The following is a 15,480-nucleotide window of genomic DNA, read 5'->3' as shown; positions in this document are numbered from 1 at the left end:
CAGGAAATAAAAGGAAAGGAAAACCAGTGTGCTTTGAAAGGCACTTCCCTCAGGCTCAAAGCCTTGGAAACTTGCAAAGCCCGGGCCTATTCAGGGTGACTGCTCTTCCCCTTCTGAAGATGGCCCTGAGCCCACAGGGGCCAGGCCCCCGGACCCACCTTGTCCTGGTTCTCCAGCGAGTACACGTAGAGAGGCAGGAAGAGCCTATTGAGCAGGTGGTCTGTGAGCACATCGTTGAGGAACTCACAGTTGATGATCAGGATGTCATTGAGATAGTGCAGGTGGTCCAGGTGCTCCGCCACCAGGTCACTCAGTTTCCCCCGATTCCGGTGCCTGCAAGAGAAATGCCGGCCTCAGACCAGATGCCAAAGCTCAGAGCCTAGGATCGGTGGCCCGAGACTTAGGTTGCTGGCGGTGCTTCATTCACACAACAAATATTTGAGCTAGTCTTGAGAGATACCTATCCTGGTCCTTCCGGTGGATTACAGAAAGAGAAAACAGCCAGGTCCACTGCAATAGATTTTAGGGGACTCAGGAGTCCCCCACCTTCTGGAGCCCTGAGCACAACTCACACCACCACCACAGCCCGAAAGAAAATGGGTAAACAAAGAAAAACCCAGCGAAGCTCTTAGCAAGCCATTTCACACAAGAGCAGCCACTAACCAAGGTGGCAAGATCCCCTGGCTCTGAAGATAAGCAGCATTAACGGAACAATAAATTCTCGCTGATTAAAATGCTCCTGAGGAGCTCTGAAGGCAGCAGCAGGCCTCAGCGGCCCGTCCGAGCCACTGGCCCTGACCACATGGGGTGTTCAGCACAAGGACGTGACCTCCCATTTCTGGCCCCAGGAGGCCCCCGCCTCCTTCCTGGGAAGCAGCAGCACGCTGGTCACGGCCCACGAGTGGACCAGCGTCAAGCTCACCAAGGACGACACCCTAAAACAGCAGATGGGACACTTCCACCCCCTCAAAGCGGCGTCCTTCACAAAGAGCCACCTAGCTAGGGTAGGATGTTTTGTTAGCATCGTGATTATTACTCAAGTAACAGTCATTTTAGAAAGCAAAATTAATGAAGAAAATAAAAGCAAAAAGAAATCAAAGTCTCCTGTAGTCCCACCACCAATAGATAATATTTGGGGACTTGTGACCCTATGGTCCGTTTTTCACATTTCCGTGTCTGCCTACAGTCACGTCTAAACGGCTGGTGTTACGTATCTACCCAGCTAATCACACAGGCTTTAAAATAAAGTAAGGACAGGATCAACTCTGCTTCTCGTACTTAATTTTGGATAATTATTCCTTCTTACACTTGTAAGTATTTATAGCAAATACACGTTGTGAAGCCTAATAGTATAATGAGGATCTATGAACCCACCACCCATGAGATCTTATGTATAACGTTCTGCCTCCTTCTCCCTACTTAATAAGATACTGTGTTCATTTTCCTTTAGCAGAATATTTCATGCACTTCACTTTCTAAACCTGTAGTTTAAAAAATACCTAAGTAATATATGCAGATAAATTTAAGAACTAAATAGCACTGACAAGCTGATAATAAAATACGGCAGCTCCTGGCCGAGCCTCCCCCACCCCTGCCCACTCTCCAGAGGAAGCAGTTTTTAACTCTTTTAGCTGTTTCTGTGGATAGTTCCTCCCATATTTCTCCAAAATCTGTGAGGACCTCTGTTTCGCAATCGAGCCATTTTACGTATCACATAATGACCTTCTGTCACGACAGAATTCTTTGTGTGCCCTCTGTCCCCCACAGTCATCAGCGATTGGTGTGGACATTGTAATCATTCACTGCAGAGCCACACAGAGGACTAGGAGTTCGCTTCCTCCCTTGTATAACTTTTTGCTCTTCCTGGAGTTGTGTCTCTGCATGTTTTATATCCATGACTATTCATATCTACGCGGGTCTCTATTTTCCCATGTGCTCTGCAGATCTGTCATCCCCCTTGCCCTGCTTCCTTCCCAATACATGAGCTCACGTGCTCTCTCTCTCACCCCCGCCTCCTAGGAGACCTCCTTTCCGGGTCCCTTAATCGTCCTGGCCCCATCTAGGGGTGCCTCCTCTCACCAGACCTGTGCAACGCTGTCACTCTGCAGCAGCGGTTCTCAGCTGATACAATTTTCCCTTGAGAGAGACAATTTTGGTTTTCATACTTGGAAAGGAGGTGCTAACTGGCATCTAGCAGGTGGAGGCCAGGGAGGCTGCCAGACACCCAACAAAGCACAGCGCAGTCCTACAACACAGAATTACCCAGCTCAAAAGATCAACAGTGCCAACTTGGAGAAACCCTGCTCTGGATCCCATTCATCACCACCTCAATCTATTTATCTTTTTAAAATAAATTTACTGAGATATAATTTATAAACCAGAAACTTCTCTCAAAGTATACAATTTAATGTTTTTAGTATATTCACAGAGCTGTCCAACCATCATCACAATTAATTTTAGAACATTTTTATCCCCTCCCCCCCAAAAGGAGCCCTATAGTCTTAGGCAGTCACTTCCCCCACACACCCCATCCACCCAGCCCTAGGAAACCACTGATCTGCTATTTCTAAGCATTTGCCTATTCTGGGCATTTCCTATAAATGGAGTCATACAATACGTGGTCCCTTGCATCTGGTGTCTTTCACTGAGCATAATGCTTTCAAGGTTCATCCGTGGTTTAGTATGCGTCAGCATTTTGTTCCTTTTTTTCTGCCGAATACTACTCCACTGTGTGTAAATACATTTTGTTTATCCAGTCACCAGTGAAGGACCATCTTCATCTTTCTGTAAGCTGCCTAGCACCCTATCTACGGCCATAGTGAACTCACTTTCCCGATTCCCCTCTGAGAGGTTTCTGAGTTGTTTCCAACTTTGCGCTGTTAGGAAAAGCGGAAAGGTGGGTGGAACCTTTCAGAGCAGGGCAGTCCACATGCCACCTACACGCAGGTGAGTAAGTTTTGTTCTAGTGCCTGCTTTTTCTCAATGGAAACACAATTCTCCTAGAAGCACTCTATTTAATAAGCGCCCTGGGAGGCCACTTACTCCTCATCCGTCTGCACACAGTTGTCGAGCTCGATCACGTGGCTCCCGATGAACCAGACCAAATTGGAGAAGTAAGGGACAGCAGTTTTATCTCTGATATAGTGCAGCATGGCCTGGTTATCCACTGAGAAAATTTACAAAAGAAGAGGGGAAAAAAAGTCAAGCTACCAAAAATAACTTGGGGGAGATTAAAAACAAAAAACCACAATGAAAAAGCCCTCTACAATGAATCTTTTCTGTCTTTCCTGGAAATACTTAAAAATGGATACTTTATTCAGAAAACTATACTCATCGAGGCAGTTCTTATGCTGTTTTTACAATTAATGAGAACAATCAGTTGGGCTAAACATTAACAGTGCCTTAGAAAGCCCACTTGTCAGCAGTACGTTTAGCTAGGCTACAGTGAAAACTGGACCATTCTCAAGCAAGTTTCCTGTATTTACATGTACGGGTAAGTTAAGAAAGCAGAAAACCAGAAGTTATTAACTTACATGACACTGGAATAAGGAACACAGGAATCGTCATTGAAGGAAAGGCAAAAACAGACAACAGTTAGCGGGGTTAGGAACTGGGAGGGTGGGACAGCTGCTCAGAGGGGCAGAGGCATCTAAACGGAGAGACACTGGTTAGAAGAGGACAGAACGGGGGAACAGGAGGCGGAAGGACTGGGCTCAGACTGGGTTGCAAACTCAGGAGCCTGCGGGCTGGACAGTGGCTCCAGGAGTGAAGCTGGCAGGCCCAGCAGGTTATCTGGGGAGCATGGGCCTCAACCCTAAAGGGGGCAGCTGCTTCTCAGCGCCAGCTCACCACTGCCCTGCAGGACTGTGGGCCCACAACAGTCACATCTACACTTCCAAGTCAGAAATCCAGACTGTCACCCAAGAGCTCCCAAGTTTTAAATACTGGCAACTATATATATTTTTCAAAAAAAAAAAAAATCTAAGCCAATTAAAACCTGTCTGAGAGCTGAATTTGGCCCTCAGGCCCTCAGTTTGCGACCCCTCGACTGGGCCCCCTAGGTTCTTAGAAAGGCTCCTCAGTTTAAGGCAATCCCAGAACCAGACTGGAGTGAGTCCCCGAGGAGCTGCCTAGCACCCCCCCCCCCACCAATTAGGGGGCATCTCAAGTAACAACATGGTAACTTGTGAAGGTCAAAGCATTTGGCCCCTGAAAAAACCAGGTCCCAGCTTCAGCGTGATGACCACAAGGGAAACAGGCAGAGGGGCCATCGGAAGGCAACTCCAGGTCAGGAAACTTGTGTCCAGCCAGCCTTTGTGCCAGTGCGGGCAGGGAGCCACAGAAGGGCTTTCTCCCAGAGGCAATGATCCGGGCAATAAGCACTCTCGAGAGAAAGGAGGAATCTGCTGAGAATACAATATTGCCCCCTGCTGGTAGTGACATGTAATGGTTTTAAATATTACAGATAACATGCCCCCCTGGCTTGTACAGAAGTATATTTAACAGGCCAAAAGGCAAAAATGTACATCTCCCATTTCAAAGACAGCTTTGCTTTATCTAATTATCACATGGCCACTCTGAGTCCCATGTGTGCCTCTCTTAGGACATCACGACTTCTGTGTGTCAGCGCTGAGTAAGACTTTAACATGCAGAACTAATCGTGCACGGAGAAGGCAGTGGAACAAAAATTCATGTAAGAGGGGAGCTAAATGTCCGATGATGACAAGCTTTCATGAGACATGCAACCCAAGCTATGATAAATGAGCCCCTTGTTACCATCAAATGAGACCTGTTTGTGGGGACTCATGAGCACAACCATCAGCTGTCAAGTTAGGAGCCCGACGAGGCAGGAGCTCATACAGAAACGTACCTTTGTAGACGTTTAAAGTTATGGTTCTTACAGCAATCCTAACCATGCTTTCGGGGTGATTGAAAAACTTGATGGCTTCCGTGTACAGGGCGAAGTCATTAGTGTGCTAAAACACAAGTAGTATCAAAAAAGTTAGAGACCCAGAATACAAGCCTGCCTCCACCCCAACTTTCTGCACCCTGTCCGAGCCCTCAGTAAAAGCCAAAGCCAAACAAACAAAAAAACAACAAAAATGGTACCCATGTGAACCTTAAGCTAGTGGTTCATTCCCATTGGGGAATGTGGGAAGGGACAGGAAGGTGAGACCATGGAAGAAACAGAGGCAGATCCAGGCAACGCCAGGTCTGGCTTCATGATCTGTTCTTCCACTTCTTAGCTGTGTGATGTGATCTTTCTAAGCCTTTGTTTCTTCATCTGTAAGGTGAGGACAATAATTCCCACTTCACAGTTGCTAATGTTAAACGAGATTATTTCAGGTACAGTGCATACCCTGGCACCTGACCCCCAGCTCTCCGCAGTAATGCTTATTGTTACGATTAGCTGCTGCTTCAACTAATAAAAGGCCAGTGCAAAGTGTGACTACATTCAGAATCTTTCAGCTACTATATATTTCTCTATTTGGAAACACTAAAAGTGTAAACATTATCATGGAGGCAGAGAGACTTGGGAATCTTCTGCCATTAAAAAGGGGTCATCGGGAAAGATCAAAATAGTTCAGAACCCCCACTGACGGAGCCTGGAGGGAAAAGCACACAGGATCCGGGCTGGAACACACAGGGGCGTGCTCTGCTGCCCTCTTCTGGCCAGTTTTCCCACACAGCTTGGATCAGACTGGAGGGCACCCCCAGGCAGTGAGGGTGTGGGGAAGAGGGAACCTGTGACTCCACTGAGGTGACACCTGTCTAACAAGGGCAGTGCCACTCTGAGCACTAGAAGCAGGTGTACACGTAACAAGCGGTGGCTATTGCACTGGCCCACCTCCCACCACTCCTCGGGTGACCAGCAGGATGTTCTTCCAGAAGCATCACTCTGGCCCCAGAACCCAGGGTTCTGCCCTCCCCACTAGATACACAGAAGCCCAGTGGCACTTGAGTGGAGGGAGAAGCTGGCCCCCTATTCTGGTCTGGGTTTCATCTCACCTGGAGAGCCTCTGGGAGGAGAATGCAAACAGCATCCCTCTGGGCTCTGGGCACATTCAATGCGCACCTACTATGTGCCAGGCTAGTATTTCTTCCCTTTGAGACCATCTCTTCCCCACTTCAAATCTAGACAAAGAAAATCAAGGTGCAGGATGCTGTTGCCACATCTTATGGGGACAGCTGGATGAATTTTTGCAGAAACTCAGAGGAAACGTTTGCGACTATGGTCTGACTTCAAACACAGGCTGTGCATGTGACCACCGATCAGAAGACACCTGTCATGCAAACAACACCTGGCTGTGTGGCAAGCGGCCTCCAAGATGGCCCAACGCCCCTCGCCTCCTCTACTTGCCCTGAGTCAGGGCTGGCCTGTGCGGCCTAAAGGGTATGGTGGAAGCGGTGCTATGTGGCTTCTGAGGCTGGGTCAGGAAAGGCGGTACAGCCTGCTGTGGTTTCTCGGGATCAGTCATTCCAGGGGAAGCCAGATGCTGTGCCATGAGGACCCTCAAGCAGCCCCCTGGGGAAGCCCATGGAACCAAGGCCTCCTGCCAATGGCTAGCACCAAATGGTCAGCCATGAGTGAGCCACCTTGGAAGCAGATCCTCCAAACTTAATTCAGCCTTCAGATGACTGCAGCCTCATGAGAGACCAAGCCAGAACGGCCCTACCAGGCTGCTCCCAAATTCCAGACCCACTGTGAGAGAAACGTGACAGAATTCTGACCAGGGAGACTGAAGAGGAAGTCTGCTGGGAGGCTTCCGGGAAAGAAGATTTTGGGGAAGTTAGGAAGGGACACAAGAAGGGACGTCATCTCATCAGACAGTTTGGCAATGGCATGTGAGTGTGTGACATTTGGAGCTGCTACAGCCATACTGGGCCCATGAGGAGTTGGGCCTGAGGACAGATGTCAACTGCATGGTCAGCAGAGCAGAAGACAGAAAAGCTTGGGTTGCTGATGAAGTGGTTGAGCCATGGGATAAGCCAGCCTCAGGACAGCCAACATCTGTACTGTTTGGTGAGATAAATTGACTTAATTGTTTAAGCTTCTCCTAATTGTGAGAACAATAGCAATTTATTTATTTAAACTGCTAGTAATTCTCCCAAGGAATATCAGGATTTTAGCTTATAAGGAACAGCAATGGCCATAATTTTAGGGAGCCAGGTACATACTAGTTACTTTGAAGACATCATCTCATTTAACCCAATCCCTGAAAAACCCTTCAAGCTAGAAACTATCATCCCCATTTCTTAGATGAGGAAACCAAGGCTCAGAGGACTGGAACTTCTCTAAGGTCACATAGCAGAGAATTGGCAAAGCTGGGCCTGACCTGAGTTCCTGTTTTCCCAATAGAGCAACACGACTCAAGTTATTTCTGGGCACTTCTCCCAAACAAGAGTATAGTGATCTCAAGTAGCACAAATTGAATTTTACATTAAAAATAGAGAAGGTAATTTGTTAAATAAAAAAAAAAATTTAAAGCATGAGAAGGTCAAACAGTGTTGGTATGAAAATCAGGAAACAGTGAATGCACAAGGGCTTTGTAAACAGACACAAGGCCACCAGGACCAAAGGCACTGCTCTGATCGGAGAGCTTTCCACCCAAGTGTGTGCCTCTGGCAGTTACTTACCTCGTTGTAAAAGAAGTGGACAGTGTGGTTGTTGAGTTTTAATGAGAGCGTTTTCAGGAACGATATATAATAAGCCATAATCTCCTCATCAGAAAAGTCAAATTTATGGACGATGATAGAATTTACATAGTTATTAGAGAGCAAATAATCTAGAGGGAGAGGAAAAAAAAAAGAAAAGAAAACAGATGGGTTAATTATTCACGCTGGAGGAAAGACAAGCACAGAAAGTCGGGGAACAAGCTGATAACCACGTGAATATTCCTGAACCAGGCAAGCTCACAGTGAGCAGCTTAACCTTTAACCAGCAAAGAAATCAGCCACCACGAGAAGTCACTAGAAAGTTTAAGAGCAATGCCAGGGAAAGCCCGGGCCACCCCTCCCTCCCACACCAGAGAAAAGAACGCTTGAGCATTTTCTTTCATTGCTCGCAAAGTTCAGCAGAGCCGGGGGTGGGGCAGACGAGCTGGTACGTGGGCATTTCACAGACTACCCGCGGGTGAGGGTAGGCAGCGCTCTATCTTATAAAAAGCTGCCCCGTCTTGCCATAAAGGGCTACCCATGATTTTTTCTCCCTACAAGGTAACATGATTTCACAAAGGCCACGTGAGGCTGCCCCTCCACTACCTGCCCAGCGCCGGGCCGACTGCTGTATGTTATAATTCACTGTCATGATACTGCAGAGTAGGCCTCCTTCCCATTTTGCAGGTGAGTAAAAAAATGCTCGGGTTGATTAATTTGCCCGAGGACACAGAGACAGTAAGTCAAAGATGGAATCAAATTCAAGTTCTATGTCCTATGTTAATACCATGTGCTAATGGGGGCCACTAATGAAAACTGGGTGACGAGGGCCTGGGGGCACTGAGGCCACTGGGGAACGGCCACCCTCACTCAGCTCCCAGGCTTGGCCTCCACAGAAGTGCAGGCCCAGCCTGGCGAGAGCATCCAACTGGGCAAGGGAAGCTGGAAAACACAGGTCTCAGATTTTCAAGTGTCGGCCACTAGATCAACTGGTTTTGAAAGCTGTGCTGACCAGTAAAAACAGGTCTACAGACCAGCTGCAGCCCATGGGCCTGCTGTTGGCAACCTTGGCATTGGGCCCCTGCTAGACATGTTACCCCGAGTCCTTACCAACCACCGTGAAGCAGGCACTGTCTGTCCCTCAGGCTGCTGGCCTGTAAGCTCTGCACCATCCCAGCTGCCTCCCCACGAACAGTTAAGGCCGGACATCCCACCTGCACTCTGGGCAGAAACGGGGAGGCAGGAGAGCAGAGTGGTTCAGAGCCTCACTACTCAGAGTCTGGTCCTTGGACAAGAGCTTGCCAGACACGGGGAATCTTGGGCCCCAGCCCTGACCGCCCACCTGCTCAGATCTCTTGGTGGGCCCAGCGCCTTGTGTTAAGAAGCCCTGCAGGACTTCCGGTTGGGCTCCTATATCAGAGGTGCTGGGTCCAAAGGTAGACTTGGATCCTCACTGCCTCTGCCACTTCCAAGCTGGGTGACCTTGGGCAGGCCACTCACCCTCCCCACCCCCCAGCTTCTGAATCTGAAAACAGGAAGGACAAGACCTTCCTCACGGGGCACTGGGAGGACTGGAGGAGGGAAGGCAGGAAAAGCACTGAGGGCAGTGCAGGGCGTGGAGGAAGCACTCAATCTTCTTCTCACTATAATCTGGAGATTCCTAATTTCCATCACCAGCCCTCCAGTCACAAGGACAGATCACAGCTGCTCTCGGGCAAATCAGAAATAAACAAACCATTAAGTTATTTGGTACCTAACTTAGGCCAATCGAAGGATTACTGAAAAGGCTGGAGTCACCAAACACAACACGAAGAGCCATCCAGGGACACGGGGACCCCTGCTGGGTCCTCCTCAGAACATATACTCAGAGGGGCTTTGCAGGTAGGATGTGAAGTCTGGAGTTTTCCAAATCTCCTGACTGTAACAATTCCTCATGAAAATCCTGGGGCCTGCTCCAAGACAGGAGGCAGCAGGTCTGGGGTGGAGTCCTAAGAATTTTAACGTGTTTGTTTATATTTGGGGGGGGGGGTGATTAAGTGAATTTATTTTAATTTTTTTAATGGCGGTATTGGGGATTGAACCCAGGATCTCACAAACGTTAAGCACCACTGAGCTATACCCTCTCCTCCAGTAAGAATTTTAATGTGTTTAAAAACAAGGCCTCACACATATCACCAGTCTTAAGTATACAGCTTGATATATGAGGAAATGCACATGTATATAAATCTTAAGAACACGTACCTACATATTTGGTGTCCAGCTCACAAATCTCAGGTGTCCAGCTTGATGAATGTTTGTGAACATATACCCCATGTAGACACCACCCAGATCAGACACAGTACATTGCCAGCTCCCCAAAAGTCCCTCACACCCCTGGCCCATCCACATCCTCTCCCCAGAGACAGGCCCTAGCCTGGCTTCCAGCACCATAGACTCGTTCTGCCTGCTCCTGAACTTCCCAAGCGTGGAATCGTGCTGCAAGCCCACACCTGGTGCCTGGCTTCTCTCACTCATGACCAGGTCCGTGTTACCCACGCTGCTGCGTGTGTGCGGAATAGCGCTCCTTTTTTTTTCCTTTCTGCTATACAGAATTCTATTCTTTGTACAGTCCACAGTCTGCCTGAACTTGTAACAAGCAGCCAGCTGATGCTGATGCCTCAAGCGCTTCTTTTCATTCTGGCACTCTGGCTGGGGTTGGTTGGGGACAGATGGGTTGGTAGGAGAAGGGACTGTCAGCCCCGCTGTGACTGATCCGTGGCTTCTGGGCCACCAGAGGCACAGACGCCTATGCTAGCAGCTTCAGATGAGCCACCGCGGGCCTCTTGGCTGCACTCGAGCCGAAAGAGCCACGCGCTCCCAGCGGGGACTTTTCCAGGGCCCCCGCGACGTGACTCTGTGGGCGGCGGGGCCACCTTGGAGGCAGCGGAGGTGCCTCTATTATTCCACTGGGGTTTTTCTACTGCCCCCTCACTGTGTGGCCAACTTTCTGTGGTGTCCCTTCATAATAAACCCAGGAATCTACAAGTAATCTCAGTCTCTTGGGCCTTCTGTCACTTAGATCACCAAACCCAACAGGCAACAGGTGCGCTTGTGAAATGGCTGCTTGTCATAGTGAAAATCCGGAAACCACCTAGACGCCCATGGTCACATTAAATAAGTTATGGCCCAGGAAGATGCAGCTCTTAAACCAAACAAGGTAGGGATGCATGAGCGGACAATATGAAAACCTCAGATACACGAGTCAGTTGGAAAAAATAAAGCAAAGAGCAAAACGGTACATGTCCACTGAGCTGTGAGGGTGAGACTCTGCAGAACTTTTGCTTTCTATAGTTTGGTCATGTTTGACAATTTTTCGTTGTATTATAATGAGGACATTTCCTTTCTATAATTAGACAATAAAAATAAAACCAAAGTCACCTATCCTTCTCCCTCCCCATGCATCCAAGTTCTGTAAAGACGGAGTAACTTCTGCTGCTTTTGCAGGGCTTATAAAAGTGCTCTGGTGAATTCCCCCAAAGGCCAGCAACATCTGCCTGGGTTTCTCATAGCACAGCACCCTTTTTGGTCCTAGTATAAGAAAGGCCATGTGATCCAGAAACCCCGGTATTTTCCATTGTCCCAACCCTCCTCTTCATTCCAGTAGCCTTGGGGTTAGCTGGGCTACCAGAGAACAGACATTTGTGGGAACAATGAATTTAATAATAAAACCAACTCTACTGGACACTTCCATCTGCCAGGCCCCATACGACACTCTGCACACCTGCTGTCACACTTAATTTTCAGAGCACTCTATCCACCAGGTACTGGTATGATCTCCACTTCACAGATGCAGAAACTGCAGCTTGGAGAGTTCACTCCGTGGAACACGTGGGGAACGTGTGGTAGAACCAGGCCTGGGACCTGGCTGGCTCTGAGTCCATGGCCTGCACCACTGAGCTGCGTCTTCCCCTCTTGGAGTTTTCAGAAACCACATGCAATTCATATCCAGGGTAACAAAAGCTGTTAACAAGGGAAACCACTTAGGGAGAGTGAGTCAACTCATTTGTCAACTCAGACTCATGGGGAAGCACGTCAAGGAGTCTCCTGGGACAGCAGCACCACCCAGTGGCGTTTTCCGGGACAGCAGCACCACCTAGTGGCCGCTTCCTGGGACAGCAGCACCATCTAGTGGCCCAGAGCCACCAGTCAGCAGCTCTTCCCTACCTCTCCCTCCTCCCCCGTCCTCCTCAGGAGGAATGCCACCATCTCCACCTCTTTCCACCCACCAGAAACTTTTCTCAGACCCATCTTGGGGACCTAGAGCCTGCCTGTGACACAGACATCTGGTCACCTGTCATCACTTCCCTGCTTCTTGTGGGCAGGGCCTGGGGCTGGGTGCAGTCATCTTGGAATAATAAAGCCAGGTAGGGGTCAAGCATAGATCGGGAGTTAAACCAGGGTTTCCCACCCTCAGCACCGGTGACATTTTGGGCGAAATACTCCTTTACAGTGGGGCTGCCCTGCGTGTTGTACGATCTCAAGCAGCGTCCCTGGCCTCTACTCACTCGATGCCAGTAGCTCCTGGCCCCCATGACCACAGCCAGCAATGTGTCCAGACCTGACAAATGTCCCCCGAGAGCACAGTCACACGGGTGGTCGCTGAGCTAACTCACCTGGGGTGAAACCCCTTCTCAATTCTGGCCTCGCCAGAGCTGTCACCTCGGGCCAGCGACTCACAATCCGGCTTTAAATGAGGACACTGATGCCACCTGCCTCTCAGGGTGGTTGTTTCAGAGCAAGAGCCCCGGGCCAAGTGGGGGCAGGGAGTCGGCTCCGAGTCATGCCCTCTCCAGTTAGGCAGTGGGACTGAAACAGGCACGTCAGGTGCCACGGCCAGGCCCTTGCAGGCTCTGTGGCCGAGTTCTCACTCACCCTCCGATGCCAATGCTTATTCTGTTGGCTGATGATTTAGCGACCCCAGCTCTTCAGGAACAGGTTATAAAGAACTGCAAATACCCCCAGAAGCACTCAGCAGAGGGGTGCCCTCTCTCAGCCCTTTACAGCACCCTACCACGCAGGGATAAAAACGGCGTTAGGGACGGAACTGTGCACCCCCAAAATTCATATGCTGAAGCCCTAAACCCCAATGTGGCTATTTTTGGAGATGGGGCCTTGGAGGAGGTAATTAATGTTAAATGGGGTCATAGGGTGGGGCCTTGATCTGAGAGGACTGGTGTCCTGACATGAAAAGGAAGAAATACCAGAAATCACTCCTTCCATATGCACAGAGGAGAGGCCACGGGAGGGCACAATGAGAAGACGGCCATCTGCAGGCCAGAGAGGGAGGCCTCACCAGCAACCAACCCTGACAGCACCTTGATCTTGCACTACCAGCCACCAGAACTGTGAGGAAGTAAGTTTCTGCTGCCTACGCCGCCCAGGCTGGGGTATTTTGTTACAGCAGCCCAAATGCACCGAGACACACAGTAAGCACAGACACTCGAAAAGCAACACGAAAATCACGGCAAACATCATGCTTAGAGGTGTGGAGCCAAGTGTCGGGACTGTCCTTACAAAGTGAGGTCTCGTGACTGATGTTCTCAAAGAGGATGTTCAAGGTCTGCAGCAGCTGAACGCACACATAGCGGCCTGACTTCTGCCGCAGGATGTTCAGGAAGAAAACAAACATGTTCTTCTCCAGGAAGAAGCTGGGAAGAGAACAGGAAAGCGTCAGTGGTCTGCTTCCCCACGTGGAAACACACGTCGTCCCCGGGCTGCACCCAGGGTGCATGTGTGCGCCCCGACAGTGGTGTCCGCAGGGCAACCGGTCCCACCACCCGTGCAGCCTCGGCTTCCACGCTACCCGGCTCCCACGATGCCATCTTCCCTCGAGAAAAATGCAACCTTTCAGACTCTCTTCCCAGAATGTGAGAACAGTGCTGATCCTGGGAGGCAGTGAACTGCTGGATTTCTGACAGAAGGAGAGAACTTCCTGACTAAATGATTACCCAGTAATCTAGCTACGCGTATAAACCTAACATCAGCATTTTCCTTTGAATATTTTATAAGCTGAGTTTTCCTACTAAACCTCTTTCCTCTGCTTTCATATCTTTAAGTTTTCACCAACAACTTGGGAACCAGAATAATTTCCTGCAAAGGGGCAAGATTATGCTGGACATGAAAAGAGCTTGGGTTTCCAAGTTGTCAAGCTTGTAGTGTCCACATCTAGGGAAGGAAAGAAAGCAGGGAGGAGACAGAAGGTGCTGACGTGGGGATGGGAGCCCAGCCAGTCCCCAAGTCCGCTCCGCCTTTCTTGCCCTGGCCAGGACATCCGTCTGCAGGCAGCCTGGGGGCACTGACTTTTGGGGGCATGCCTTGGCTCTTTTAGTCTTGAAAAGGAGACCCCCTAATGCTTTTCTTTAAAGGGGGAAAATGATGTTTCTAGTTATGTGTTCTCTGTATTCAAGCTAAGACCAGAGAACCTCTCATCTGGGATACTCAGAGCCAATCCCGGCAGTCCTGTGGGTCTGCTGGTTGACAGTCTGGGGTGTCTCTCATCCCTCTGCTGTCACTGCCACGGTGGCAGGATCGTGGGCCAGGTGCTCTCTCAGTGCTGTATACCTTCTGTCTGAATCCATGAAAGAAAGGGTAAATGAATGAATAAATATGACCTAAAAAAGACCCCCAAAATCTTTTCCAACTCTGATTCTTGGGAGCCTGTGTGCCTACAAATGTCATCCATGTTGATCCCTAGAATATTTCTATCATTTGACCCATTTTATCTTCCTTTGCTTTAGGTTGTATAAATCAGTGACTCCCAAGTACCACCCAAAAAGCTCACTGCAGCCCAATGACCAACTTGGGAACTTGTTAAGACCCTTGTACCTAGATCTTGCCAAGGGATAGATTCCATTGGTCTCGCGTGAAATCCAGGAGCGTGGATTTTTAGAATTGCCTCGGGGAGTGAGGGGCTCCTTGGAAAAGTGGCCAATTCTAGGGCTGGGGCAGGGAAAATACAAGATAAGCCTGGAGCACCTTACAGGAGCAGAAAGGAAGGAAGTGCTCAAAAACCCAAAAGGATGGGGGCGTGTCAAAGGGGCGCAGGAGCCAACCGAAAGGAGCGCGCAACGCCCAGGCTGGAACAGTGCCAGCGACAAAGTAAGCAGCGTCCGACTGGATCATCAGACACTGGATCATGCCCCCAAGGATAAAACAGACACCCGTGAGTCTACCTTCACTCACAGGCGCACCTCGTTTCATTACACTTCGCTTTACTGCGCCTTACAGGTACTTGATTCTTCCAACTTGAAGGTTTGTGGCACCCCTGTGATCAGCAAGTCTATTGGCGCCATTCTCCCAACAGCACTGTTTCTAACTGAGATATGTACATCGTTTTTTTAAGACACTATTGCATACTTCACAGGCCGCAGCAGAGTGTAATGCACTCTGGGATATCAAAAAAATTCACATGACTCGCTTTACTGCAGTGTTCGCTTTACTGCGGTGGCCTGGAACCAAATCCGCAAGATCTTCGAGGGATGCATGTAAATAAATGACTGAATAAGTAAATAAATGAGAAGAGACAAGTCTCCCACGCAGAAAAATTTCAAACAGTATATGTAGATATTCTTTGCTGTCAGAAGGTGGGGTTTAATTCCTACAACCCCAAGGTGGTCTAGACTTAATGGCTCGCTTTCAATGAATAGTGTAGACAGAGAAAGAGTAACTGTAGAGTGGAAAAGCCTGACAGACACCGCCTTAGCCAAGTGACCCCTACCAGGGATCGTGGAGATCACAAATGCTGACATCATGGGATGAGAAGGGCACTTCATCTCTGTGACACTC

At 49.2% G+C, this 15,480-nt stretch overlaps 1 protein-coding gene across 7 annotated transcripts in view; it reads right to left on the bottom strand.

Annotated features, from left to right (window-relative positions):
* CLEC16A (C-type lectin domain containing 16A) overlaps positions 1–15,480 on the bottom strand; it is a 196,337-nt gene that overhangs the window by 168,264 nt on the left and 12,593 nt on the right. For all 7 annotated transcript variants that reach the window (XM_074346794.1, XM_074346795.1, XM_074346796.1 and 4 more), the window contains exons 3-7: positions 13,210–13,343; positions 7,639–7,787; positions 4,871–4,976; positions 3,043–3,166; positions 159–333 (exon numbers count right to left, since the gene is read on the bottom strand). In XM_074346794.1, coding sequence (XP_074202895.1) covers positions 159–333; positions 3,043–3,166; positions 4,871–4,976; positions 7,639–7,787; positions 13,210–13,343 — 688 coding nt within the window. The remainder of the gene's footprint in view (positions 1–158; positions 334–3,042; positions 3,167–4,870; positions 4,977–7,638; positions 7,788–13,209; positions 13,344–15,480) is intronic.

This window comes from Camelus bactrianus, chromosome 18 (assembly GCF_048773025.1).
Source record: "Camelus bactrianus isolate YW-2024 breed Bactrian camel chromosome 18, ASM4877302v1, whole genome shotgun sequence".
Classification (NCBI taxonomy): Eukaryota; Metazoa; Chordata; class Mammalia; order Artiodactyla; family Camelidae; genus Camelus; species Camelus bactrianus.
This window is presented reverse-complemented; position numbering and strand designations above follow the sequence as displayed.